At 42.5% G+C, this 27791-nt stretch overlaps 1 protein-coding gene across 1 annotated transcript in view; it reads right to left on the reverse strand.

The window, feature by feature from the left end:
* Nucleotides 1–9934: 9934 nt before the first annotated feature.
* TAF3 (TATA-box binding protein associated factor 3) overlaps nucleotides 9935–27791 on the reverse strand; it is a 113649-nt gene continuing 95792 nt past the window's right edge. Inside the window, exons 5-7 of the mRNA XM_053978028.1 lie at nucleotides 16894–17149; nucleotides 12809–12915; nucleotides 9935–12042 (exon numbers count right to left, since the gene is read on the reverse strand). Of these exons, the coding sequence (XP_053834003.1) occupies nucleotides 11928–12042; nucleotides 12809–12915; nucleotides 16894–17149 (478 nt within the window). The 3' untranslated portion in view covers nucleotides 9935–11927. The remainder of the gene's footprint in view (nucleotides 12043–12808; nucleotides 12916–16893; nucleotides 17150–27791) is intronic.

Raw genomic sequence — 27791 nt, forward strand, 5'->3', positions numbered from 1 at the left:
TTGTTATTGAGAGGTGATGGGGAGGCCCTGAGTCACTGGAGAAGAGGAGCCATGGGGTCTGCCCACGATGCTCCCCGGTGGTGTCCCAAAGGTGTCCCCACGGATGCTCCAACCTGCCAAGGCCAGGGACAGATCCCCAGCAGGGGGAGAGCTGCTCAGCCAGGCTTCCAAAGCCTACAGCTGCAAAACCTGTCCAGGTTTGGAAGCCAGGCCATGAAACACCCCAATGCCTCTCAGGTGTTGAAAAGGATTGTAATTACAGTATCTTCAGCACCATCTTCCCTGAGAAGTCAGTAATTTGCTCCCCTTTTGTTTGTTTTCTGCTGCTTGTCTCATGTCTTGTTTCCTTCTTCTCGTGACTTTTAGGAGAGGAGGATGCAGGAGCTGCACTGGGCTGATGCTAAAAGCACCCATGACCCTTGGGTTGGTGCCTTCCTGGTGCCTCCTGCTGAGGAAGAGGAGGAGGAAGGCTTCAAACTTGACTCCATGGATTAAAACCTCTGGGATACTGTGCTCCTCAGCTACTGCTCTGATGGAGGTGAAACCAAAAAGCAGCTGGGGTACCCCCAAGCTGGTGCTGGTTTTGCACTGGAGCTTTGATGCCCAGTGGAGTGTCATGTTTTGGCTCCCTAGAAACTGGGAATGAGGAGCTCAGTGTCCTGCTTTTCACTTAAGAATGGGATGGGTCTCTGAGGAGGTTGTACAGTTTGGGTTTTGTTTTTCTATCCCAGCTGCTCACATGGGTATTTATTTGTCGGGGGTTTTTAAAACTTTTAAGGAGATGTGAAGGGCTGGAGAAGAAAGCACTGAACTGTGTTTGTGTGGTGTCCCAAATTATTTAAAAAAATACCTGGACTAGCCCTGTTCCTTGCCCAGGGAGAGGTCAAGAGCTGCTAATTTCTAGTCCTGCTTCAGAGCCAGGGCCATGCCAAACCCAGTCTAAATCCAGAAAAATCTACAGTTCTCCCCAAGCAGAAATACTGAAAGAGGATGGAAACTTTGCACTCAAGGCTGGACTACACACATTTAAATACTCAAAGACTGGAAATCGATGGATGGGGTGGAAACTCTGCCCCATAACTCATGGGGAAGATCCTAAATTTGCATTTCACAACAACTTGCAATGTGGGACTCTGTGCTTCCGAGCGAGCGCTGGGCTTCAGAGCAAGCCCAGAGCCATGGAGAGGTGTAAATGAAAAGCTAGTGGATCTTCCTGAGACGACTTTGAACAGGCATCCAAAAAAAATGAATGTGTTTTCTTCTAATTAGGAGTGTTCGTTATATCTCATGGTGATCTACAAAACAAGCCACATGCCAGTTATTGCTGGTACAAGCACAACAATTCTGACTGTGGGAAAAAAGTATTTCCAGGCATGTAGGACACAAAACGTACTAAAGGCATTTTAATGACACTTTAATTAATCTCTAGGCATAGGTTAAACAGAGAATATCTAAAAAGGTGTGTATGTGTGTGGGGGGTAATAACAAAAGTTAGGACTCAAATCAAAAGATGCTTTAGTACCTGCATATGTTATTAAATATAATTATATTCATTTAAAATATCCCCACGCACAAAAAATGGTGAACTGGAATGAAGGTTGCAAGCAAATCTCAGTAAATCAAGGCTGACAAAAAAATGTATCAAAAGAATGTTATGATTATCATACGAACAAAAACAAACCTGAATAAATTTAGAGTTAAGGTGAGACTTAAGAAAAGAAATCCAAAGGTGCTAGGTATGGAAAACTACCCAGTGAAGGCAGCTAAACCACTTCAACTCAGAGATGGGTTGCAACAACCTAAAGAAAAAGCAAGTGTGGATTTAGAAACACATTATCCTTACCCAGGACCACAGAAATGGAAATGCCTTTCTCAGATATCTGACTGATAGAGTTTATTGCAATGATTTGGGAGACTCTCACTTCCAGGTTGCTCACCAGACCACAGACCTGTCTGTGCAAACACTCGTGACAAAGCAACTGGGCTCTCTGCAGAGGTGCATTTTTTGGTTCAGGAAGGAATAAACCTGATTTTACCCCAGATCACCACTTCCTGCCCAGTTTTTGCAAGGGCTTTGCTGAGCTCTACTTGCAGCGTATCCCAGCTGTGGTTTAGAGGTGCGTCAGGCAGCCTCGGGGGGAGCCCATGCACAGACATCTCCCCGTGCCTTTGGTTTTGAAGGACCTTGCAGAGGGATCCAGACTTTTGCATGTCTGTTACAGGGTGATCTTGGCTGCTGAGCTCTATTTTTGGGATAAAAACTCAATGTAAACTTGTGCCCCCAGTGACATGTTCGTGTAAAGGTGCCTGGAAAAGGAGCTGGACAGGTACCCAAGGATGAAAGAGCCTCAGAGGTGTATTCTGCAAGAAATGTCACTATTAAAGCAAGGATTAACTACTAGAGGGGACATCAGGTTTAGAAAGCAGAAGAAAGTTTCCTTTCTTGTACCATCAGGTGACCCCTCTGCAGACACTGACCCTCTTGGCCTCAGACAGCTCCGGCACCAGTCGTCAGCTTGGCGTTGATGGGAGCTCAGAGGTGCCTGTTCCCATCCTGGCTGTGCCCCCGACGTGCTCTGTGACCTGGCACAAATCACGTCACCGCCCTGCTTTGGTTTCGCTGCTCGTAACGCCAGCAGAAAACAAATCAGTCCTTGTTCACGGAAAGTGAGAGATGCTCGCCCGGCCCCAGGATTTCTCCAGGCACATCTGATGGGAACTGCCACAGCTTTTGAGTCCCTAAGCCATTAAACAAATACCAACGCTGAGTAGTTCCCTGGTTTTATTGCCCTCTCCCGGCAATCACTGGGGACACCCAGCTGCCTTGCCCAAAGTATGGGAATGGCAAGGTGGGATGTGCTGCACCAGGATGGGAAATTTGACTGGATATCTCAGGTAATAGAAGCATGAAATGGTTTGGGTTGGAAGAGACTTTGAAGATCATCCTGTTCCAACCCTCCTGCCATGGGCAGGGACACTTTCCACTAAACCAGGTTGCTCCAAGCCCCATCCAACCTGGCCTTGAATACTTCCAGGGACAGGTCATCAACCTCTACTCTGGGCAACCTCCCAGTGCCTCATCAACCTCACAGTCAAGAATAATATCCTAATATCCAACCTCAATCTACCCTCTTTCAGGATAGAAAGTTTGGAAGATCCACCTCCAGAAAAGGATAACAGGCACTTGTCTTGCACAGAGGGGAAATGTGGTGTCAGACAAGTGAAAGTGAGGGACCCACTGCAAGGAGCAGGACACTTCTGATTGAGAGAAGGATAACCCAAAATGGAAGTAAACAGCTAAATTACTACCTTGTTGCAGAAAATCAGAGTACCTTGGGGGAGGCAATGCCAAGAGCGTGTTCAGCTCTGAAACTATTTTGCAACGTGTGCATCCAAGGCTGGATTCATATCAGAGGCCTGAGCAATGTGATTTGGCAAGTGTTAACTCCATGACCAGTGCATGCCATCCAGAAGCCAGAAGAAAAACAAAGATGTGATGCAGCTCTGCAGCCATTTAAGCATGGCTTTGGTAAACAGAGCGGGTTTAACACTCACCAGAGCCTCGGGCACGGGCTAAGGCACTGGCTCCTCCCTCCACCCACCTGCACACTCAGTGACTTGTACAAAACTTGGCCTAGTCGGAGCTCTGGAAATTAATCTGGTCCCCCCTGTGTCTCTGCACCGCCCTCCTTCCTTGACACCAAACCAGCACGCTTGGTTCTGCTCATAAACACCACCAGACCACCAACCAAGACCAACGGAAAACAAGGAGCCAGGCGGGGTATCCCAAGATCTGTACCCTGTTAAAATCCCAGGGAATGCTTTCCAGCGAGCTGGTACAGCACAGCTTTGCCAACACGGGCACCTGGGTGTGGGAAGAATGCTGGCAGGGCGATGAACTCATTAAGGTGGAGCTCTGTCACCACCTCCTGCAGGAATCCGAGATGAGTCCATCGCTGCGCCGTATCCTTGTGCAAGTGGGTGTAGGAAGGATCAGTCACTGGAGCTCCGCGCTCTCCGGCTCTACGCGCCGGAGCCAACGCCACCAGGAGAAATAGGAGCCCTTTCCATGTAAGCGAACTGATCCGGCTGATATCAAGTGACTCATTAAGGGCTTACAAAACTTAAGTAGACCATACTGTTGCTCTCTAGTAGTGGGAACTTCTTGGCTTGAGAGGAGGATTTGATACCAGCCAAAAGCTCACCTTGGGCCTTCAGCAGCGGATCTGCCCTGGGAGGTGCTCGCAGGAAGTTGCAAACTGCTCCTGTTTTTATTCTAAAGAATTAAGTTTTCCAAAGATGCTGGGCAGGAAGGTCTGGCCCTGCACTTGCAAATGATGAACACCAAAGCCTGAAATGGAGGTGAAGAGGAGTGAAGGTGGAATCCAGCTGGACAAATACATCTGCTCTGTATTTTCTCAGTAGCTTAAAACATTTCACCCTCTGCTCTCCCCTTCATCCTATTCCCATCCAAGCTCTCCGACAGAATGAAAACATCTCATGCTGATTAGATTAATTAGAGACAAATGTACACACAGATAGTGATTGGACATGGCTTTAAACTAAGCGAGGACAGACTTAGATTAGTTATTAGGAAGAAAATTCTTGATTGTGAGCGTGCTGAGGCCCTGGCACAGGTTGTCTAGAGAAGCTGTGGCTGCCCCCTGGAAGTGTTCAAGGTCAGGTTGGACAGGGCTTGGAGCAACCTGGGATAGTGGAAGGTGTCCCTGCCCATGGCAGGAGGGTTGGAACGACATGTTTTTTAAGGCCCCTTCCAACCCAAATATTCTATGATTCTGTGATTCTATGATCTTCCAAACAGCTAAATAGTCATCTTAAACACATCTGAATTGGAATCACTGTGACTTGGGTGCACAGGGCAAAACCAGCCCATCCTTATGGCCTCCACAGAAGTGTTTTTGTAGCCAAAATTTGCAGACAACAGAAACCACGGACACAGAGAATCAAATGGAGCAGGATCTGCTTCTAAAGAGGTTTGTAGGCAGATATTTTTCCCAATTCTAAGGGATACAAGGGTTTTGCAAAATAGATCCTTGTGACTTACTTAACGTAAGTAAATGACATCCTAATAAAGGTTAGGTGGGTGAACAGCAATGGCTGATTGAGCTTTGCCATGTTTGCTGTGAAACCTCCAGGTAGACTTAAACATCACCCCAGACAGCATGGGCTTGTGGCACATGAAGTTTACATTCAGTGAATTTGGAAGACACTTCTCCATTGCAAGCTTCCCCAAATTCAAGCATTTTCATCTGACTCTCACTGTGTCAGCTCAAGACATCGCACAGGTCATGATTATATTCCCAAAACATCCTCTCATGTATTAGAGAGCTACAACTCCTTCAGTGGAGTCCTCAGCATGAAATTGATGAACATCCTTGCTTTGGGAAACATTGTTTTGGTCAGCAATCCTGAAAACAAAAAATGCAGACAAGACTGTCAGGGCTGGAGGGATGTGGCTCCTCCTGAGCCGTGGCACTGCAAATCCAGCCTTTTAGAGAGTAGGTGGCACTGAGAGCCGATGGTTGGGTCAGGTTATTAGATATCAAGGCAAAGTCCTGGATTTTGGGCTTGACTGAGCATCTGTCTTTGCAGAAAATACAGAGAACAACAGCATCACTTCATCTGCAGCATCTTAATACATGCCAGCTCCAAGCACCAACACAGACATTTCACAGCCCACAAGGCCCAGAGAAGGCAGCTATTGTACGAATTATGAGAGGCGTTTTTTGACGTCCCCGAAGTAATTTTAAGCAAGAAGCTGCTTCTCAGATAAACTCCACCAGATATCCCTGGAAGCAAAGAAGAGCTAGTAGTTGAATAAGGTCTTAATGTGAGCTCAGCTCGGCTCCTTTCACAGAAAAGCTCGAAATCAGTGGAGGAAAAGAGAGTTGGTTTCATGTTGGAAAAGTTATTGGAAGAGGGTCAAGTAAAGCCTGCAAAGCCAAAGGATCTCTTTGGTTCTGGAGGGTTGTAGATGGTTGCTGGCTCCCAACCTCAATGGAAACACATTTTCAGCTGAGGAGCAGGTTCAAGGACAGTTCTGTCACTGGGGAAGCTCCCAATGGCTCTGTAGTTTTATCCAGCCCTTGTGAAGGGTGTTATTGTTATTTAACCCATGGGAATGTCTGGGCTTCACAGAGCAGGAAACGTTATCCTCCTCCTGTGGATGGAAACTGGGACACGCTCTCATCCTGCACCTAAACACACCACGGCAGAACTGAGAACTGTATCCTGCTTTCTTGGTAGCAAGACCAAGTTGGTCCCTTTGAATCCATGCAGTAGTCACCGTGTGGACAAGAAAAACCCACCAGCAGATGTGTATCCCTAAAAAGACAATTCTTACAGCATTTATCAAAAAGTGCTGTAAATTACAATTCAATTAAAAATAAACAACTGCACACCATCTCCTGTCCTTAATCCCTAATTAATTTATGTAAAAGGAAAATAAAAATTCTATTTTTTTTCCAAATCTGGATGCCAAATTAAAAAAAAAATCCACTGCAAACAGTGCCCAGTCCCACACCTGGGGAGGGATCACCTTGAAGGAAGAAGGATGAAGGTCACCTGCACACAGTTAAGTAGCAGTGGCATTGGAGGCCCCAGGTGACACCAGGGCTGGTGACATGCCATCACACTTGTCATTAGTCCCACAGTAAGCTAATGACAGGCACAGTGAGATGCTGGCTTAGGGAGGAATTGCCAAGAAAGACTCTGGAATCTGTAAACAAAATTCCTGCTCATGGCAGCTGATGAAACCTAAATTTTTGTAAACGTGTTCCAAGTCTACTTCTCTGTTATCCCCTCGTTCAGGCAATAAAATAAATTATTTTCTGTTTTGTTTTGTAATGCTGTTTTGTAGTCATTATGGGAGCATTCATATTGAAAACATAACAGGGAGTTGTGTTCACATGAAATGATTTTCTCATTGTGTTTTACAAATTGCATGGAAAATCTTCCATCTATCCCAGGTTTACCTCACATTTTGTTTTCTGAAGAAAATTTGCCTTCTTGATCAAAGCTTGAGGCAGCAATCACTGAATAATAGAAATGTTTGGGTTGGAAGGGATCATCTGTTTAAAGGTGATCTATTTGCAACCAATATTGCACCAAACCTCAACTGTGAGCACGTTTGGTGTCACCATGCTGCAATGGAGTCCCCACTTGCTCAAGGCACCCAGCAGCTGCCGAGCTGTGTTGGCTTTGGCACGGGCCACCAGACACCTGAGTTAAGGGGCCGGGACTCTGGAGCAGACAAGGGCTAGAAGGAAAATTTAAGGGGTGAGTGCCAAGGGCAAACAAATGGTCTGGAAGCCCTCAGCTCTCCTCTCTCGCTGTGAGGAGTATCACAGGATTTAGAGTCCTGGTGCAAAAGGTCACCCCATACAGTCATAGAACCCTAGGATGGCTTAGGTTGGACGGGACCTTAAAGACCATCTGATTCTAACCCCTCTGCCATGTGCAGGGACACCTTCCACTAGACCAGGTTGCTCCAAGACCTGTCCAACTTTGACATGGAAAGTTCCCAAGGATGGGGCATCCACCACCCCTCTGGGTAACCTGTTACAGGGTTTCACCACTGTCATCATAAAAACCCTTTTCCTTACACTTACTCTGAATGAACCCTCCTTTTGTTTTGTCCTACCACCACAGACCCTGTTAAATAAAAAGTCTGACCCCCTTCCTTCATCCACTGCAAACCTGGAAGAGGCTGAAGCAGCACCTTGGAGGGAAAGCACCCTTGGCTCAGCTGCCACAGCTCACGATTAAAGGTTTCTGCTCACAAGAGCCAGGTACGAGCTGTTTGCTGGCTGTAAATCTCCCGTTACAGCCTCCTCTGCCATACAGCACACATGGATTAATAGCAGCTTTCTACTTTTGAGGTTACAGCTGATCCAAAAGTCCCCAGAAGAAAGGGCGAGTTTCCTAAGCAGCATGACTGACAAGACGGCGAAGAGGGAGTTTATTCAGAGCATTATCTAATTCATTCCCCAGTGAAGGAAACTCATCTACTTTTGAGACTTAAAACTTCTAAAGAAAACTGCTATGATCTAAAGAGATTGGCCATAAAACTATTTGTATTGAAAACTTAGCCAGCATGCCTTTAGTGAACTTCATTCATTAACATTCTTCCTGGCAAGGTTTCCATATCTCAGCGTTCATTTTATACTTTAATTTGGTTAGTAGGTCTTTGTTTAATCGTCCTATTGAAAGGAGAACAAAGAAGGTTTAGGTGATACAGTGAAGTAATACACTATATTTTATCTCTGTAAAGCCCAGACAAAGTCAGCAGGCTCTGATACCCTCCGATTTGTTTTGTTTTTTTTTTTTTTTTTTATTCCCTTTCTCTTCCAGGACATTTGGAATCACAAATCAGTTGCAGAGCATAAAGATCCTCACTGTACTTAGCTGTGGACACCTTCAGAAGAGAAACACCTTGTCAAGCAGAGAAATGATGCTCTGAGCACAACATATAGCCCCAAAGGAAGATTATCTTGGGAAAAGGGCATTCCCATTACTTCGGGGATGGATGCTCTGCTTCTATATCTCTGTCCTCCAATAAAAATCAGCAGCCAAGATAGTTTCTTCCATTTCTGAGCTTCGTGCTTACTGTCTCAATATCAACTCTATGTTTTTTTCTGGATGCAAAACTCATTACCAAGCTGCAGTTTTGCCTAATGACTAACCTGCTTCACAGCCAGCACCCAGCACAGCGACCCACAGGCACAGGCTGCCCGGGATAAAAAGGATGAAAAGGATAAAAAGGATGAAAACCTCTCCAAACGGAGCTACTCCCCAGCCCCATCACCAGCCATGTGAGTGGGCAGCTCCTGGGCTGCTGTAAACTGACACAGCTCCAACTGACTCCCAGCTGACTCCAGATAAAAATCTGGCCCCAGAGTAATGGCAGGATTCAACAAGCTTTTCTCACGGAATAGTTTTTGTGCTCTTCTCTTGAATATTTACGACCCATCCCCACTGTCCTCCTTAAATCCACTACACACAGTGCATCCATAAAGGAGGAAAATTGTACCTGTCTGCTCTTTATAGTGCAGCAGATGGCGAGTTGTCTCCTCACTGAAAACTCTTTAATTCTTTACTTTCTAAACTCTACACCAGTTCTACTCCAACCACCCAGCTGCAGTGCCCCATACTGGTGCTTCTCCTGATGAAGATGCATTTCAAGGCAGGAAAACCATTCAGAGACATGGTGGTGGCCCTCCCATGACATGCAGTGAGCAAACCAACCTGCAGCCCACCCACTGTGCCCCCCTTCTCATGGATGGTGGTGTCCAAAACACAAATCGTAAAAGGACCCATATCCCAACCCCAAAATCAAGCAGTGACTCTAGGGAGCAGCCCCAACTGCTCCCTCATTTTCCATACACCAAGTTTATGGAGAAGACACCCAACCTGTGAAGTTGCCAGTGGCAAATACAAAGGTCTGGGGAAGGAGCTGGGGCTTGCTCAGTGCTGGATGGGGCCAGGGGCTGTAAAGAAGGTCCAAGCCACATTGCTGCTCAGGGATAACCATTTCTGCAATGATTATTCATTTATGCCACTGATTCCTGATCCACAGCAGCGTTAAGTGAAAGGGAGGCAGGCTCAGCACCAAGCGTGGCTTCAAACTGATGACCCGGAGGTGAAGGGCCCCTTCTCCCGTTACTAATCCCCTCAGCCACACAAGCCTCCTGAAAATGATGCTTTGGTTTTATTGCCACAGGGGTCATTTATAAAATCATAAAAGCCAGGTTAGGAAATCAACCCAGCAGCAGCAAGGCCAAGCATGCGGAGAAAGAGCTGAACAGCCATCGAATGGGGCAAGTTCAGCCCTCCCATGGCATCCTGAGTAATTCAGCTGACTAAATGTGAGAAGTTCTGACTCATGGAGAGGAGGAGGAAATGCATAAACAACTTATCAAAAGCTAACTTCTTTATTATTGCAACCAGAAATGACCAAAGACGGCGTATTTTGTATGTCTGCACATTACATGTGGAAAAAACCAAAAATCAGCATTGCAACATCCAACAATTCAAAATAAAATAGAATAAAAAAATCAAACCCAAGAACTTTCTTGACTGGTAATTAACAGGGACGGAATATAAACGAGATGGCATTGAACAAAGCAGGTAACAGTGCACTTTTAATAAACCAATTTCATCCATATCTCCACTGATTTGCAATTTAACAGTTCTATCAGCAAAGCCTCATTTCCCTAACTAGACTGGTACTTTTAAAAACATGACTAATTCACTCTCATTAATATCAATTTGGATGCATTTAAAAAATAACTCTTAATATCTGCACAACAGGCTAAAGGGTCATATTGCTCCAACATCAGACGTTCTCACTGCATTGGTTTAAAATACGAATATCCCCAAATTAACCAATGCAATCTAAAATTGATTAGAAAACAAAAGGCATAAATTGTTTTCAAGATTTCTTCTTATTTAGTTCTGAGACCCATTGCACTACAACATCTAACATTGACTTTTATTTCAGTTTCTTTGCACCCTCCTCCCACATTTTCAACGGGGAATGTGACTGGGATCCAGTTTACTGGTCTTTCTAAGGGGATACACAAAGCAGAGGAACACACCTGCATCTCCTCTACCTAAATACAATGCTTTTGGCAAAGTCACTAACCACTTGTTTAAAAAAAAAAAAAAAAGGAGAAAAAGGAAAAAAAAAAAGTTCCAGCTACAGATTAAAATGCTGTAGCTGCCACCAGAAGTGCAGAGCCCCCCTGGCCTAAGCTCCCAATTCAGAAGGCATTTAAGCACATGTATAACCAAGTGTGGGAACAGGCTCCTTGAAGGCAATAGGATTACTCACTTCTTAAGAAGTTACCACATGTTTAAGTATCTGAATCAAGGCCTAATTATGGTGCTGGCCACCTCCTCGTGCACGCACAGCTGGGGCAGAGCTCACCAATCCCTCACAGCCATGAGGACAGGCGTTTGTCACACGGGCTTTTAGTGGCTATGTCTGTATTCTTGGGCAAACGACAACAAAAATCCTCAAGCCCTAAAAAATAATTAAAAAAAAATTACTTTATAAATATCAGCTATTTACACGTGTGAAAATCTTTTAATGGGAAGTGTTTTTACACACTGATGAAATGTACAAGCAATGAAAAGTTACGTTGACAAAGACTTAAAAAAAAAAAAAAAAAAACAACCAAAAATCAAAGTATAAAATATATTACAGGTCCACTAAAAGAAATTCACACGGAAGAAAAAAATTGACACAATAGAAACTTTTTTTTTAAAAAATAGAAGATATATCACAAAAGCTTGAACATGTTTATTTTATGTTAGTACTAAAAATCAAGGAAAAAAGCTTCATATATTCTCATCACAAAAATATTTACCAGCCACTTTTTATTTCCACATTATGATTATCTGGCTCAGCAAGAGTCGAGGCTGAACTGTATCCAGACTACAGAAATCATTCCAGAAGGTTGTCTCGGTTTACAACTTACTGCAATTTACATTTTCTCCTCCTCTCAGCACCTTACTGCAAAGGTTCAAGAGGGATTAATAACAAATCGAGAAAGAATATGACAGATATCTGTATTTACAACATTCATCCGTGTTGCTGCCGAGCCACAGGAGCGGGAGCGGTCCCAGGAACCACCGAAGCCTTCGCGGCGCTCCGTGCAAACTCCCCTTGCCAGAGGAAGGAAACAGCATCAGAATGTACCAAAATCCAATGCCCTGGGCTCGGACGTTCTGTGAAACCCAACAGCCCCCGACCAAGGGCATCCCCTCGCCCCTGGTTCACTGCAGAGACACAAACGACCCTGGCAGCCGCGGGGGACGCGGGCAGGGTGGATCCCTCCTGCAGCCGAGTCGGGGCAGGAGGCGCCGCGGTGACCGCACGATTTCAGTCCCCTGCCAAGCCTTCAGTGTGCCCTGTGCTTCCTCTTCTTGTGTTTTTTATCCTTCCTTTTGTTGGCACACTTGGAGCAGAACCACTGCATCTCTTCTGGGGGTGCAGCCGTAAGCCCAACGCAAGGCCTGTGAAGGACAGGAAAATATCACATCATCTCAGTGGAGTAACAATGCTTTTGTTTCCAAAAAAATTGCAACTTTCCAGTGGGAGACAGGATCTGGCCTTTGAATTAATACAGCAATTATCATTATCTTTACAAATATAATGATCAAAACCTAAAAAACAATGATCGAAACCTAAGAACTCTTGCTTTGAAACAAAAGAGAAATATCAAAAGGATACTCAGATAAAAAGTGCTATTTTAGTAGAAAATATGAGTGTACTTTCAGGTGTAATAGACTAGATTTAAAATAATTTCAAATGCTTCTTTAACACATCTGCAAAAACCCTTATGATTTTATGTAGCTTTTAAAAAAAAAATTGCCTAAAAAGTGATTAATTTCCCCTAACCTTTTTATAAGAGCTGACATTTATATTACTGTTCACACAATGCTTCATAATTTGAACTGTCTATCTGTATACACTGTGCTCATAATCCTGTAGTTCTCACAAAATTACCGGAATCAGCAATATTTCCCAGCAGTTTCAAAAACAACCGTTATCACCAATGCCCACTAATTAAAAAGTAACTCTCCTTCACAGCTTAAAATCTGCCTTTTCAAAATTCAGAGCAACAGAGATAAAAATATCTTCCAGATTATTAAATTGGACACAGTAAAGCTATTTAAATATTCCCAACGTCATGAACTATTAGAAAAAAAAAGGTTTTTTTAATAATATAGCCCCAATCTGCCAGGCACTGGCAGAGCAGGATGGATGAGAGGAACTTACCAGTGATACCAATCATCGCAGTCATCACAACCTATCATTGGACTGCCATCATCTGGCTTGTTACAGCCAGGACAGATCCAGATCTGGTTACCCCACTCGTCTCGGATCTGGTGCAAAGAAAAGCAAAGTGAGCTGGTTTTCAGGGCTAAGCAGGCAGGAAAATTGACATTAAAAAAAAAAAAAAAACAACAAAAAACCAACCAACAAAAAAAAAGAGGTTTCTTGCTTATCTGGCTAAGCCATTCAGCAGCCCCTGTTGTTATGTGTGAATTCTCTGATCATGAGAGCTCAGTGTTACGTCTTAATTGATTTTCCTACACTGCTCATGACGACAAAATCATGTATTTTCCTGCACTGTCCTGTAAACCAGTAAAGCCAGTTACACCACCCAACCTAAGCACAGGCATTCACACACAGAGCCAGGGCTTAAGGACACAATTCCCTCTCTGTCTATACTTTTAAAATTCGACCCTGTTAATGGCAAGCAGGAGCCACGGCAGCCTCCTGCGTTAAGATAACAGTTCTTATGTGCATGTAAAATATACAGCGCCGTGTGTATATATTGCTGCATTACTTATTAGCCAAAGTCTTCAACTCCAACGAGCTGATAAGATCAGGATATAAAAAAAGTTGTTACTGAGTAACTTTCCATTCCCCTTATGACATTTATGTCGCAGTACAATTTACTAAAGGGTAAATGAAACAAGAAAGGCAGATCATTTACAGTACTGGGCAGCTGCTCACCAGGTTCATCATATGCATTTTTTTAATGTTTATATCCTGCTTGACCCATTGTTTGTATTTTTAGATTTCCAGTGGTTCTTGAACAGCTCTTTGCTAAAAACATACACGCAAAATGTCACAGAATCCACCTAAAGGAGTGCAATTAACAATACAAAGTACAAAATGTCTGGGGCATTACCCTGACTCCATCACTCCTTTATGAAGATTTGCACATTATCGCTGAATCTCAAAAGCAGAAACTGTTTTGTTCTCAGCTTTTGTGCATTTACACATATCTCAGGCAATAACTTTTTGCTATCTGTACAGCTTACAAACACAATATTAAAAAGTAGCAGATGAAAAGCCCCAAATGTTCTTAGTAAAAAAAAAAAAAAAAAAGCCACTACAACACGGTGGTCTGTACATCTTACACCACTTCCTGAAAAATCAATAGGAATGTACCAGAGCTGCAACCAACACATCACTCTTCCCTGATTCTTCTTAAAGCCTTGAATGTTTTTGTGGTTTAAAACTCAAAAATACAAGTCCTAGGAATACTTACCAGGGAACAATTCCCTTCCCAGCACAGATACAGAGCAGGCACTATCATAAAATTAACTAAATTTCCAAGCTGATTGAGTGCAATAATCATTCCTATCTACCATCTAATCTCACATCTGCAAAGTAATTTTTAAGTTGCTAGAGAAGCATCTGCTCCCCAGGTGAAGTGTCTGGGCTCAGAGTGAAGAGGTGGAGAGGCATTTTGGTGGGATAACCCTGCTGGGGAGAGAGGGGATGCTGTGCAACGGTGCTGCAGAGAAGGAATGCTGTGGGATGTTGGGCTGACGGCTACAAAACCTGCCTGAACACCTGGCTGCACCCCCATCATCCCCCAAGCACAGGCACCTCATTTCTGGTGCTGCCTGTTTTGGGCACTGGCCCTGCCACGTGTAGGCAGCACTGCCAGATGTTGCCCCATCAGAAAATAGACACCCTAACTTTTTCAAACTTAGTTTTTTTAGGTATTTTTTTCCCCTGCAGAATGCCTGCCCCAGGCTCTCAGGGGCTGGAGAGGGGCAGGGTGGTCTGTAAGCACAGAAACCTCTGCCTGTTTGCTAAACAAGAACTTGGGCTGCTGAATAAGGATATTAAAAATATTGCATAACTTCTCATTCCTCAATGAGCCAAGGGTCATGCAAGGAGGGACAGAGTGGGATTGCTGATTGCTGTGTTAATACAAACCACTGATGAGCAGAGAACATGGACTGAGATGCTATCCAACAGAGAGATGTGTATCCTTTCTTTTTTGAACTATAAAATCACTCTCCTCTCCTCCCCTGCAGAAGGGAGTTGGGCACCTCTGTCACACTGGCTCCACTCTTATCTCTAGAACAGCTTTCTCATGTGATCTGAGGAAAATGATTTTGTCTCCTGGATTTCCTTCATACAAGAGGCTAATAGTTATTAATCATTTTCTTCTCCCCCAACCTCTCTCTGAGCATTTTGATTTATAAATCTGTCACGTCAGGTGTCTCCCTGCATGTGCACATAGCTGGGTCCTAATGCAGTAGAACCTTGGTTTCAACTATAATGTTGTAAAACATCATTTTCACAAGGGCTTGGAGTGATAGGACAAGAGGGAATGGTCTTAAGTTGAAGAGAGGTAGGTTTAGATTGAATATTAGGAAAAAAATATTTACAATAAGGGTGGTGAGACCCTGTACAGGTTGTCCAGGGAGGTGCTGTACTTCCTATCCCTGGAACTCTTCGAAGCCAGATTGGATGGGGCTCTGAATAACCTGGCTGAGTGGAAGGTCCCTGACTGTGGCAGAGAGGCTGGATCAAGATGGTCTTTAAGGTTCTTTGCAACCCAAACTATTCTGTGATAATCTATGGTTCTGTGAAAAGCAGAAATGACCTGGTGCCTCCATATCCTCTGAATTCTCCATAAAGGTGCTAAGTGTGTTACCACTGGAAGTATCTAGGCAAAGTGCTAGGTTTTTCTTTTTAAAACTAACATAATCTCTCACTTATTTCTTTTCATAATCACAGAAAAAAAATGGGATGTAGTAGAGCATTTAGGAAATTATTCTCCCTTAAAGTAAACTTTGAAACCTTTGGGCACTACTGTAATAATAACAATGACAATAATACTAGTGCCTGTAATACTAAAAGTGACTGTGGGTTTACACCTGTGATACCAAAGGTGAGGCTGTGTCCTGCACCCTAAAGATATGCAGAGTCTGTGTGACGTTGTCCAGTGCTGTAACTAACTCAGGAGTGAAATGTAGCAGCTGTTTAAATAGAGACCAGTAACATGATACAGCAGTTTAAGTTAAGGGAAGTACCTTTTCATTAGAAATGCAGGGTGGATTTATATTAGAAATCAATACTAAATCAAGAATCATACAAATGAAAAAAAAATCATGCATATGTTGCAATTCAAGCATGGCAAACTCGGTAATAAAAGTAAGCCTTAGGTGTTTTAAATGGTGAGATTTTTAAACTGCAGCTAAGCAAGGTGTCACCAATCAAGCTGGAATTCAGCCAGGGCAGGGAGGATAACAACACTGCTACCCTTGTGTTGCTTTTCAAGCATCAGGAATGCTCAGGACTTCATTTCACAGAGCATTTAAAGCAGAAATTCTCAGCAGCACAGCAAGCCTTGTCCTACCCAGACATATATCCACATTCTTTTAGGGAATGCAGTTCCTACACCATGCTACTCAAGAGACTTTTCTAAAAGAATGAAGAATGCTGCCAGACACAGGCCAAGTTCAGAGCACGTGTCAAACACAGCAAATGAAGTGTAGACTAACGAACAATCTACAGACTTCTGAGATGCACAAACATCTGCAATTTCTGTATGTTGAGGAAACCAGGAAAGAGATTAGTGGACTCCACACATTTCAAATGAGGGCTAAGTCAAGTTCTTGATGTTGTATGAGGGTTTTGTACTTTACCTGACTGACAGCAAAATCTATGGCGAGTCTGACATTTGAGGTTTCAATTCAGCACTTTTGAAAACACCTATAAAAAACCTCCACCTCCAAAAATAAGTGCTCTTCTAGCTCAGTTAGCAGAAAATATCATAGGGGACATAATTGGACTTGTTAGAAGGAACTTAAATTTGGAACTGGAAATCAATGAAAAATTCAGTCCAAGTTGTAGTGTTTCAATTAAGTTATTAATCCCTCAAAACATGGATGTAGAAACAAGGGCTGGATAAACAGCAGTTGAACAAAGAGCAACATCAGGAATCCAGGAACCATCAGTGTGAGATGATGAGCCAGCCAGGAGCTCACCAATTCCAGCGAGGAATGCCCCTGGCACTGGGACAGAGCATGGCATGTGTTACCTACCACGTAAGTACTGACGGTCTCGGTCACCACGCTCCGAACGGGAGCTTTGGAGCCCCCAGCTGCTGACACGGCTGGGGAGGGTGGTGGGATCAGGACTGGTGAGATGGTGGCCTGTGGAGGAGGAGGAGCTGGAGCCGGAGGAGGGGTGACGTGAACGGGAGCTGGCAGCGGCGACGGCACAGGCGGAGGTGTTTTGGGCCGCGCCGCGGGAGTGGAAGGTTTGCCCTCTGGAGCTGACACCACTTTGCTGATGACTCTGTAGGACCAACATTGAGAATTGTTAGAGCTGATGGGAGAGAAAGCAACAATTGATCACCCATTAAAGAGAAAGAAAATATAGAGCAGCTAATTCACGTCACCCTGGAGTCACCAAAGAGGTTGTTTCAACCCCACAGAAGCAGTGTTGTCATTGCTGCACCCATCCATTTACAGGACAAAGCACAGAGCCATTACAAAGTGAATGCCAGGACACCCTGAGCCAGTCTGTACCTCACTGTCGTATAAATATTCTCTGTGGCTTTCCTAAACCTTGTTTCGTTAAGTTTTATTGCATTAGCTCAATTTGTGGGAAATATTAGAAAGGAAAGTTAATCAGCTGTGAACAGCACTGATTTTAATCTTCAAACTGAGAGACGATATCATCCTGTTAAGATCCTACATTAGGGGGTTCTGCAAATATTTGCTAGTTTGGTATTTCTTTCCCCAAATGTTTATGGAATCAGCAGTGGATCTAGTCAGGACAAATAAATGACGCACACTATACACTCAGCAGTTAAAATATTGCTACTTACTCGAGTAGCTGAAGTAGACAGGATGTAGCTCTAGTAAATACACTGTATAGAACAATCTTGCCCAGGAAGGGGGATACATAGAGGACCCAGTCTTTATTAATGACTGTTGATACACAGTGTTATTGATGTGCATGCAATTTCACAGACAAGCCAGAAAAAACCCTTACTACAAGGCTCTAGGTTAGAAACATAAAGAGAAGGAAAAGGATGTTAAAAAACCAGAACAAAAACAACCCAAAAAACAACCAAAACCTCAAACAAAACACAGAATAGGTTGATTTTGGTAATTAATTTAACAAATTTATTTATATTTGAATAGTAACTGTGGGAATGCAATTGATTTGTGATGTGTACGAGAGGGTGATTGAAAGAAAGGTTAGACATTCCAGGGACAAGGATCATTTAAGAAAGTAAAAAATTGAGACATCAGTAAAGAAATCATGACAAAAATCAAATTGCAAGAACTCCTGAGAACTAGGAATATGTGGCTCCACTGTCAATGGGAATTCTAAGTTCAACTTTAGAGTTTATTGCAATTCCAATGGCAGTATCACTACAATTGGAGACATTGTCTGAATTTCAAGTCAGTAAAATTCCAAGTCATCATTTGAGAAAGGCTTGGAATAATACAGTATGTGATGCCTGGCTGAGATAATAGTCTTTTTTCTCACAAGATATGCCACTTGCACTACAAAATCAGAACTATGGTGAGTTATAGTAAAAACATACTTGGTAAAAGGAAACAAGAGCAATGAGTTTGGTAGTCCTGCCTAACCCCCTGCTGCAGCATCACACCTTCTAAGAATGAACAGGAGAAAACAATCAAAGAATGAAATCTAAAGGCTGACAGATGATTCTTCCATCAGCAACACTGAAGACATTCATACTACATATGTCCCAGTGATTGCTTCAGGTACCTAATGTGGGGCTCAGGCTCTGTATACGTGTCAGTAAAGTGCCAGACTGTGAGTCGAAGTGCGGGAGTCTTAATTCATGTTGTCTGTGACTTGCAGAAGGAAGGAAGTTCTACTATCAGGCCATCCTGGGAGCAACCTACGCATCAAAACCAGCCTCCTTCTCCTGTTAGTGGGGAACATCCAAAACCCCACTGTTATCTCTCACCAAGGAAGTTTTCTCTTTGGCTCATGATGTGTGTCTGGTTCAGTGAAAGTCTCAGTGTGTGGCTCTTGGGGCTCCTGCCAGACTTGCCATACCCAACTCAGATGCTTCTTCTGTGTCTTCCCCATTCCACAGACAGCCCTGGCTCCCAATGCTGAATGCCTGAGACTTTGGTTGGTGCCAATTCTCCCCTGGTTTGCAAAGTTATCCTCATGACTGGAGAGCCATCTCTCAATAAACAAACTCTTAGATATAATAAAAGCAAGGACAGGGACTGACAGCAAAATATTGGTACAGCAGAAGTAATTTGTATGGTTTCAAATATCATTGCCCCTTGTTTCCATGCCTCCCTCTCTTACCTCCTGCAAGTAAACAAAGTCCTGCTAGGAGTTCTTCAGGGAGTCAACCGTCCCCAAGTCTAGACTAGGAGATGTATTAGCTAATAGGGATTTAAACACAACTTTGCACACAGTGTAAACAGTTTGAAAGAGTTATTAGCTAATACAATTTGAATAAGAGTGACCATGCCCAGCTAACACATGAAATTAAATTACAGAGTTTCTTGGTCTAAAGCCAGGTTCTCCTCCTGCACAGGGTCTTGGAAGCCACTCCGCTAATAACTGCAGAAGCAGCAAGGAACACCACATGTGAAATCTTCCAAAACTACAAATATTCATTAGCGAGCGACACACGCTCATCGATTGGCTGGCATGCCTGAAGTGTGCAATTAGGACATGTTCAGTATATAGGGCAGCTTGTTTATCTTGATTTTAGAGCTCAGTTATCAAAACGGGAGATCGGCATTTCGGAGCACGCTTGGGCCTACCACTCCCTTGGGCTAATGGAGTTCAGAGACTTTAGACTCCAGAGTGGAGAAATGAATGGTTTTGTGCTGCACCATTAGAGGCGATGGGGTAATCTCAGAGAGGGTGGTTTAGCCTGTCCTGAAGAAGGGGCTGCACACACGGAATATGGAGGTGGAGAGAAATCAAAGGGAAATAGCAGTCCCACGACTAATAATTACTGTTACTTCAGACTTGGAGAGAAACCTGATATCAAAACACTATGCAAATGATGGCAAGATTTATGAGCTCTGTTTTATAGACAGGAAAATTGAGGTACAGAGCTCACTGCAAGTAGGCGGCTCTCACTGCAGCAGAGCCTCGATCCTCCCGGTACCTGAGTCCTATTGGGATTTAAACTCTTCCTTGGGACATCACCATACACATATTGGTACCTTCTTTCCCAAATGCGTTTTCCTGTGTCCAAAATCATCACTTAGTCTGCAAGTACAATACTATATAAATCAAACTTTCACCTCCTTCTCCACACCAATCCAAGAACTCTAAAACTGAGGCTAAATGAGTATTTTTTGCAGAAATCAAACACAAATGAACATCAACCACCACCACCACAATCAGAGTCGTGAGACAAGAACTGAATTTCTCTGCAGGCTGCTTGCCTGGCAATGTACCACAAACAGATTCTACGCTGAAAGATAAAAGGTCAATTAAAAGTTGTTTTTGAATCAAAACAGTTCCTCCAGAATAAAGGGGTGAGAAAACCTTTGGAATAGATGTGGTAATAAGAGCCTCCATAAATTGTGACTACAAGTTACCACTCCCTTTGAAAAAAAACCCAGAATTAATGTAAACACTGTGTATTTGGTTGTGTCCAACCTAAATTCACTTTGGATTTCTTTCTAAATGCCAGCAGGAGCTGTCCTGCTCACAGAACCTCAGTGTATTTATCATTGAACACATGCACTGATTTGTCACAGTGTGCTTGGTAATAACCAAGAAAAAATATCTAAATGTAATAAAAAGGATAAATAGCTAAGGGATGTGAAATTTCAAGTGGAAGGACAGAAGGACAGAGAAATCCTTAAATACCATGATCACCAATTATTTTTCCATATTGTTTTTTTATAACCCCTTTGCTGAAAGAGCAGAGCATAAAGCTTCCTGACAAAGGCATTTTTAAGTTATTTTTCTTTCTCACAACCTTTTCCAGTGCAAACACCATTTCAACCCAATAGGAGAACTTAATGAGATCTTCTCATTGCCATTTCTGCTCAACTACATCAAGCATGTGTTGGGGCCAAGACAATAGTGTGTAATATCTGAATCTCAGCTGAGGAGCCAGATCTCATGGAATCAAAGGATGGATGGGGTTGGAAGGGACCTTAATGATCTTCCAGCCTCAACCCCTCTGCCATGGGCAGGGACACCTTCCTCTAGATCAGGTTTTTCAGAGCCTCATCCAACCTGATCTTGAACACCTCCAGGGATAGTGAGTCCACAACCTCCCTGGGTAATCTGTGCCAGTGTCTCACCAACCTTACAGTAAAGATTCAATACTTATCTACTGGTTTAAAACTGTGTCCAACACTGCTCCAAGGGGAAGGAGGAAAAGAAAACTTCAGTGAAGTTTTTCTGTTTCTCAGGAGGGGAGAGTGAATGAAAACCCTTTTTAACCATCACTCTGGGGCAATCACCCTGTTCACAGTTATAGTTCCAAGCCCAAACAGGATGAACACAAAGTGTCAGCTTGCAGGCAAATGGCAAATTCTACCAAGATTTGAAGTGTTGCAACAGGTCAGTTGGTTTCTAATTGGCTCTAAGTGGCAGGAGCTGTAACATGCTACATCTGGAGCAAAATGAAGCTCCAAGGTGTGAAATGGTTTCCTATTTTTGAAAGTAATTATTTGATTTCATTCTGATCCTTATGGCTGAAAGCCCCATTGACTGCTTCACCTAAACACAGGGGAAAGATGCGCACCAAAAGGAAATGGCTTTTCAAAAACAGGATATGGGCCACAGGGAGGAATGACTGCTATGGGCAATGAGCTCCAAAACAATGCTGTATCACTACTTTGAAAGGTCTAGTAAAAAAATCACAGCAATCTTTGTTTCTCAGAGGCAGAGCTCCCAAGAAGCTGTTTCTCTGCTCAGAGGAAAGAAGCAACATTTGAAAAGTCCTAATGCTTTTCCGAACCCATGACCCATTTTTAAGCAAGGAGAAGGAGCTAAATGGGTCTCTGTGTCTAGGAAAATGACACAATCAACTGCACTGACATAACTGGAACTGGTGCAATTCACTTGGATTATCAATCATCATATTGTCTATTAGCTTTGATATTCCCTTATTGATATAAATTCCTTGACGCTAGAAAGCAATGCAACTATTTTGTTTCTGAAAAATCTCACACCTGGAACTGAGATTGTTGCACCAGAAAAAACCTAAGCACCCTAAGACCTATGGGTAAGAGTGTCAAAAACACCTAAGGAAATCAGGAAATTTCCATATGGTTTAGATTCTTCAAAGATAAGAGGTGATTCTGAAAATTTTATTCCAGCCCTGGAGGAGAATCAGTGTGATTTAAGCTCTGTAATGTAGGCTAATTCCCATATTACTTTTAGAAAGGGAAATTTATTTGCTGTTTCATGCCCTGCTGAATATTTTATTTTGTGCAAACAAGTCATATTGGCAAACAGAAGCTCCACAAGAACACAGTGCAACCAACTTGTGAGTTTGTGGAGTGCCAGAATGCACCAAACCTCCAACGAAGCCCCAAGCAATTTTGCAAGTGAAAAGACCTCAGCACTTTAACATCACCTGCCATGTGGTATTCTTCTCTATCAAGGAAAATGAACTTTGAGCACTAATTCCAAGATAACATCCACTTTTTTGTGTGCCTCCCTCTCCCAGATAAAGCGTGTTGATCTTCGGTGGTGCACATGGAGATCAACAGCTCATTCTCAATTTCAACAGAGCTGGGGAAGGGTCTGGAGCAGAAGGAGCAGCTGAGGGAGCTGGAGGGGCTCAGCCTGGAGAGAAGGAGGCTCAGGGAGGACTTTATCACTTCCTAGAACTCCCCACCAGGAGGTACAACCAGGTGGGGGTTGGTCTTTTCTGCCAAGTAACAAGTGAAAGGACAAGAGGAAATGGCCTCTAGTTGAGCCTGAGGAGGTTCAGATTGGATATTAGGGAAAATGATTTCATTAAAAGGGTTGTGAAGCACTGGAACAGGCTGCCCATGGCAGTGGTGGAGTCACCCATCCCTGGAGGTATTTAAAAGACATGTGGTACTTGTGTACACAGTTCAGTGATGGACTTTGCAGTGCTGGTTTAATGGTTGGACTTGATGATCTAAGATGTCTTTTACAACCTAAATAATTCTATGATTCTACTATTCTAACATTATGGCAAAGCCTCACAAACATCTGGACATTCAGCCCAGCTGACATTTCCTGCTAACTCCTTTGCTTTAGGGACACATGCATGTTGAAACTGAATTACAGGTTTTCTACTGTTTATTTTCCCATTACTTTAAGCGAAACAGAGTTCTGCCCTTGGCCTTCACCCTCTGTATCTGTTACATCCAGAGTATTTCTCCCAACAACCACAAGCACCTTTCAGTTGATGACTCCTAAATCTCCCTCCCATTTTCTCACCGTTCTGACTTACACCTCTGGATGGTTCATTGCCAGTCTGACAAAACAAAACTGAGCTGGTAGCGTGGCGTCTTGGTATCTTTCATCTTATTTTTTCCCTTATCATCAATAACAAACATCTTCAATGTTAAAACCACCTGGCACCAGCCCCTTCTGCTGAGTTCTCAAGAGCAAAACCAGAACCTGGTAAAACATGTTTATGTCAATGAGCTCTTTGCAAACTTTCTCTTCTGTGTTCCCAGCAAACGGCCTTTTATTGTCATTTGCTTTGGGAAATGTTATGGGATGCATGATCTAGGAGCTTGCCCATAAACCAGTCCTATATCCACCCTTTTTGGTGGGAACTGGTATAGAACACAAATTGTATTAACTACCAGAAAGTTGTACCAGTATGGGTTTAGAAAATATTTAAAGCTGTAATTTTCAGCTTTTTACCAAGCTTGTTTTTGAAAGAAACAAGTAAGACAGATGGTCCTGGACTTGGAGATTCTGTACAGCTAAAGATCAATTGCTAACAGGACAATTTCACTAAATTCAGGTAGGATCATCTGTTCTTTTGTGGCTATTTCTTTATGGTCTTTTTGTCCACATCCAGCTCCCAGGAACCATTCCACAAATCCTTGGGTCTGTGGAGTTTCCTCACTTTTGTTTAAAAACCTCAGTAAAAGATAAAATAAGCACCTCTGTCAAAGACCAGAAGAAATCAGTACCTTTCTCTTGCAGTCATCCTCTATGAAAAGTTTATTTTTGAAACAAATACCCATCTGCCTTTCTAATCTTTCACATATATTTGATCAGTTTCTGTTGTGCTTCATAAGGGCAGCATTTACACAAACAATTCCCTCATGTGTCTAAACCTGCCAGAGGTATTTTTTTTTAATTGTGGTATACAGTATACAAGTTTTTTTTTTTTTTTGGTTTTTTTTTTTTTTTTTTTTGGTTTTTTTTACTCTTGAGCAATAAGCAGCAAAGTCAAAGAATCTCACAGTCAGTTGTTTTGTTTTCTAATGACTCAAGCCTTTTTATGGATTCACTTTTGGAGTCATCACTCAATAGGGCCAAAAGCAAAATGAAAATAATTTGCCACAGACTGCTGCCTACCATAAACAGGATGAATAATTAGTTGGGGTGGCTTCAGTAATTAAATAAAATAGAAGGAAGTAAAAAACTAAGGATGACATCTGAAATTGTAAATGCAATTCATGCTAAAAGAAGAAAAAGCTGTGCTAAATCACCTCTAGAAATATAAACAAAAATGATAATTTACTTGGTTTGGTAAAAGGGATGTGCTGTTCTTCACTTTTTTTTTTCATGTAAAAGCTGCAATCCTGCAGCAAGGGAGAGGCTGGGGAACCTCCACCAAAGTGAAAGAGCTTTTTGGATGGATACAGGACCACACATGAGGATTTTACAGCAGGGTTTGGGCCAATATGTTACACTAAAAAAGAACAATTGGGAAAGGGATATGAATCATAGCTGAGACAGTATCTTCATTAAAATACATTCAGCATTTCAAAAGGCATCAAAAATCAGTCCTCCAGCTCTTATAATTTAAAAGACCACAGAACAGAGAAATGTGGGTATGTCAGTAAATACACTCACAAAGATTGATGAAAGCTGTAAAGATCACTGGAATTCCTTCAGCACACCTTGGAGAGGAGCAAGATCATTTTTCATTACTCTGCCTCCTCACTTAGGTGGTCTATTGATCATATCAAAAATGATTTCACCATTACATGCTCTTTTACAGCACAAGTTGGATTGACACCCAGAGCAGTAGTTCTGTCAGTGCACAGTTAACATGGCCTTTCCCTGCTCAAATAATTGGGATGCCCATTAGCACTGCAATAAACACAGACTTTTACTGCTTGTGCTCTATTGTTTAATTTTCCCAAACAGTGGTTAGCCCTTCTCCATTTTTCTCCCTGAAGTATCACTTTTTTCCCCCCCCCCCTTCTCTTGAGTTCCTCAATGAATTCTCCTCTGGAGCTTTCCCTTGAATAAGCAACGTCTCGCAGGGTAACCAACACCGCCCACAGCTGTGTCCCACAATGGCCCCACGCTGCTGCCACTCCGTCTGTCCAAGGGTTTGGTCACGGTGCCTTAACTGCTCCAAACACTGCCCTTATTCATCAAAACGTGCAGAAGGAGGGGCTTCCAGCAGGATTCCTTTACCTGTTTCCCCACCACAAAACAGTGCAATAAATGGAATGGGTCATGAGCTACTTGGCTGGTAATGCAAACCTAAGGCTTGACAAGTCAATAAAAAGCCAATCCTTCCCTCCCCAGCCACACGTAGGGAGCCAAGGCTGGAGGCAAACAATTTGGATATGCCTGTACAGCTTAATGAACCCCATCATTCAACTTTTGTGGGCAAACACTATGAAGACAATAATGTAAATTATCAAAGTCTGACTAGTGCACCACTAAATAGCACCCGAAGTTCAAAAGTTTCTTCACACCCTCTGATTTATCTGTATGAGAACACCCCTATTAAAAACGGAACTTCGTGAATATACACTAAAGATGATTCTGTAACAATCAGCTGCATTCTTAGAAGCTGCATAGGGCAGGATTCTAGTTTAACTCAAACTAGCAGCAAAGTCTTGGATATCCAGCTTTTTTTCCCCACAACTCACATAGAGCTTGAGCAGTTTTAAAAGAACATATATTCATGTTACAGGAGCAACTCAGTGAACTTTGGGGAGCACCAACACAGTCCTTGCCTAATTTCTTTCTTCAGCCAGGTCAATAAGAAGCATATGGATGTATTTGTTAAAACCTTCTTTCTTCTTTCCTTTCTTGGTGCCATGACCTTTTAAAGTCTGATTGTGTACGTATGCGTGCAGTTTTCCCAAGAAAATTCAATCTCTGGAGAGTTTGCAACTCAACTCTTTTGTAAATTAAGCTTGGTGTAGATAGAAGATCCCTCATTAAGGCATCTCTTTTTGGTGGACATACACTTGGTGGCACTCTGCATGCTACAGGTGAGATTGCATACTTCTGTGGGATTTCAAAAAGTGTGAGTGAAGAACTGATTTATGGCAACTTTGTGTTGCACTTAAAATAACAAATTCTTGAGCAAATAGAACTGAAAGAGGGAAGGCTTAGATTGGATATTGGGAAAAAAATTTTTCCCTGTGGGGGCTGTAGAAGTTCTTGGATAATCAAGAAACTTGGTGTAATAAACTAGGTTCTCCTGTTCTCCTAGTCCCAAAAATATTCTTCTGGGACACTGATGTTACAAAGCAGAGAGGTCACATCTATGATCACAGGATAATTTCTCTATCTTAATCCTTGGTTTTGAGATCCTCTACACAGGATGTCAGCTGGTTCTGCTCATGGCTTTTGTCATGAGGGTATTGTGCAGCTGAAGGAGCCTCCACACAAAAATAAGTTGGCCTTGGACTGGTAATATCCTACCAAGTAATAAAGATTTTTAGTGGGGCCAATTAAGTATCTGGGTAAGAAAATTTTTTCATCACTTAAACCTTTTAGGATTTTATCTTACAATTCAAAGGTTATTTAATATACATTTTTATAGGCACACACACATACATATCTGAGCATGTGTGTGATTTGTTTTTGGAGAAAGTCACGTATCTACTCACTTAAAAAATACAGAAGACAAGGGGCAATTTCATTAGAGCAGCAGGTCAGGTTTACCAGTTAAACATTGTTAAAATGCCTGTCTTTCCCCTTCTTCCTGTCTGCTTTCCAGGTTCCCTGCTGATGGCAGAGTTATGATACAGGTCTAGCGTAGAAGTCTGAAATTTAAGGTAAATTTGGAGACCTGATTTCACAAAAAAACATATATCCTGCTTCCAGGGCACAGAAACACTGAAACAGCACTCAGTGAGTAGTACTGTGCTTTGTGGTCTGGCATTAGTGTCAGCAGCCATGTGTTTTTCCTTAAAAGCTGTATTTAAAAATGTAGAATAAATTTATCGGAAGTATCAAACATTACAGCATGTACTTTTGCTGAAGTTTATGTCAGCTGTAGTAGCAGCTGGAATGTCAACACCTTATCAATAGATATGATTTAAAAAAACTTATGTGTATGAAAAATGATAGTGCTTAGGAAAAATAACAAGACAAAAAGAAGCCATGATGTAATTGAATAAAAGTATTAAACCCTACTCATCATTTGCAGTTCATTTAAAATTTAAAAGTCTGAGTTTTTTGTTGCTTGTTTTGTTTTGAAAAACGATAGCATCAGTGGTTCCTTCCTATACTAACTCAGTTAGCAATCTACCTTGATAACACTGGAATGGAAAAAAAAAAGTGAAAAACCCTTCCAACATATCATTCAAATCATATCTAAAAAAGTGGTCATAAATATTTTAGAACCCAAGCAAACCAATAAGAGCAAGGCCCATTAAGGATAAGATCTTTTACAACAAATTAAATAAAACAATTTATTGAAGCCTGGACTTGAGATAAACTAGATTTACTAGCTGACCTTTTATTCATTTAAAGAACAAAATTAGCTCTAATTGCATTAGAATGGAATCCACTAAATTTCTTCTAA

Source organism: Vidua macroura, chromosome 5, assembly GCF_024509145.1.
Source record: "Vidua macroura isolate BioBank_ID:100142 chromosome 5, ASM2450914v1, whole genome shotgun sequence".
Lineage (NCBI taxonomy): Eukaryota > Metazoa > Chordata > Aves > Passeriformes > Viduidae > Vidua > Vidua macroura.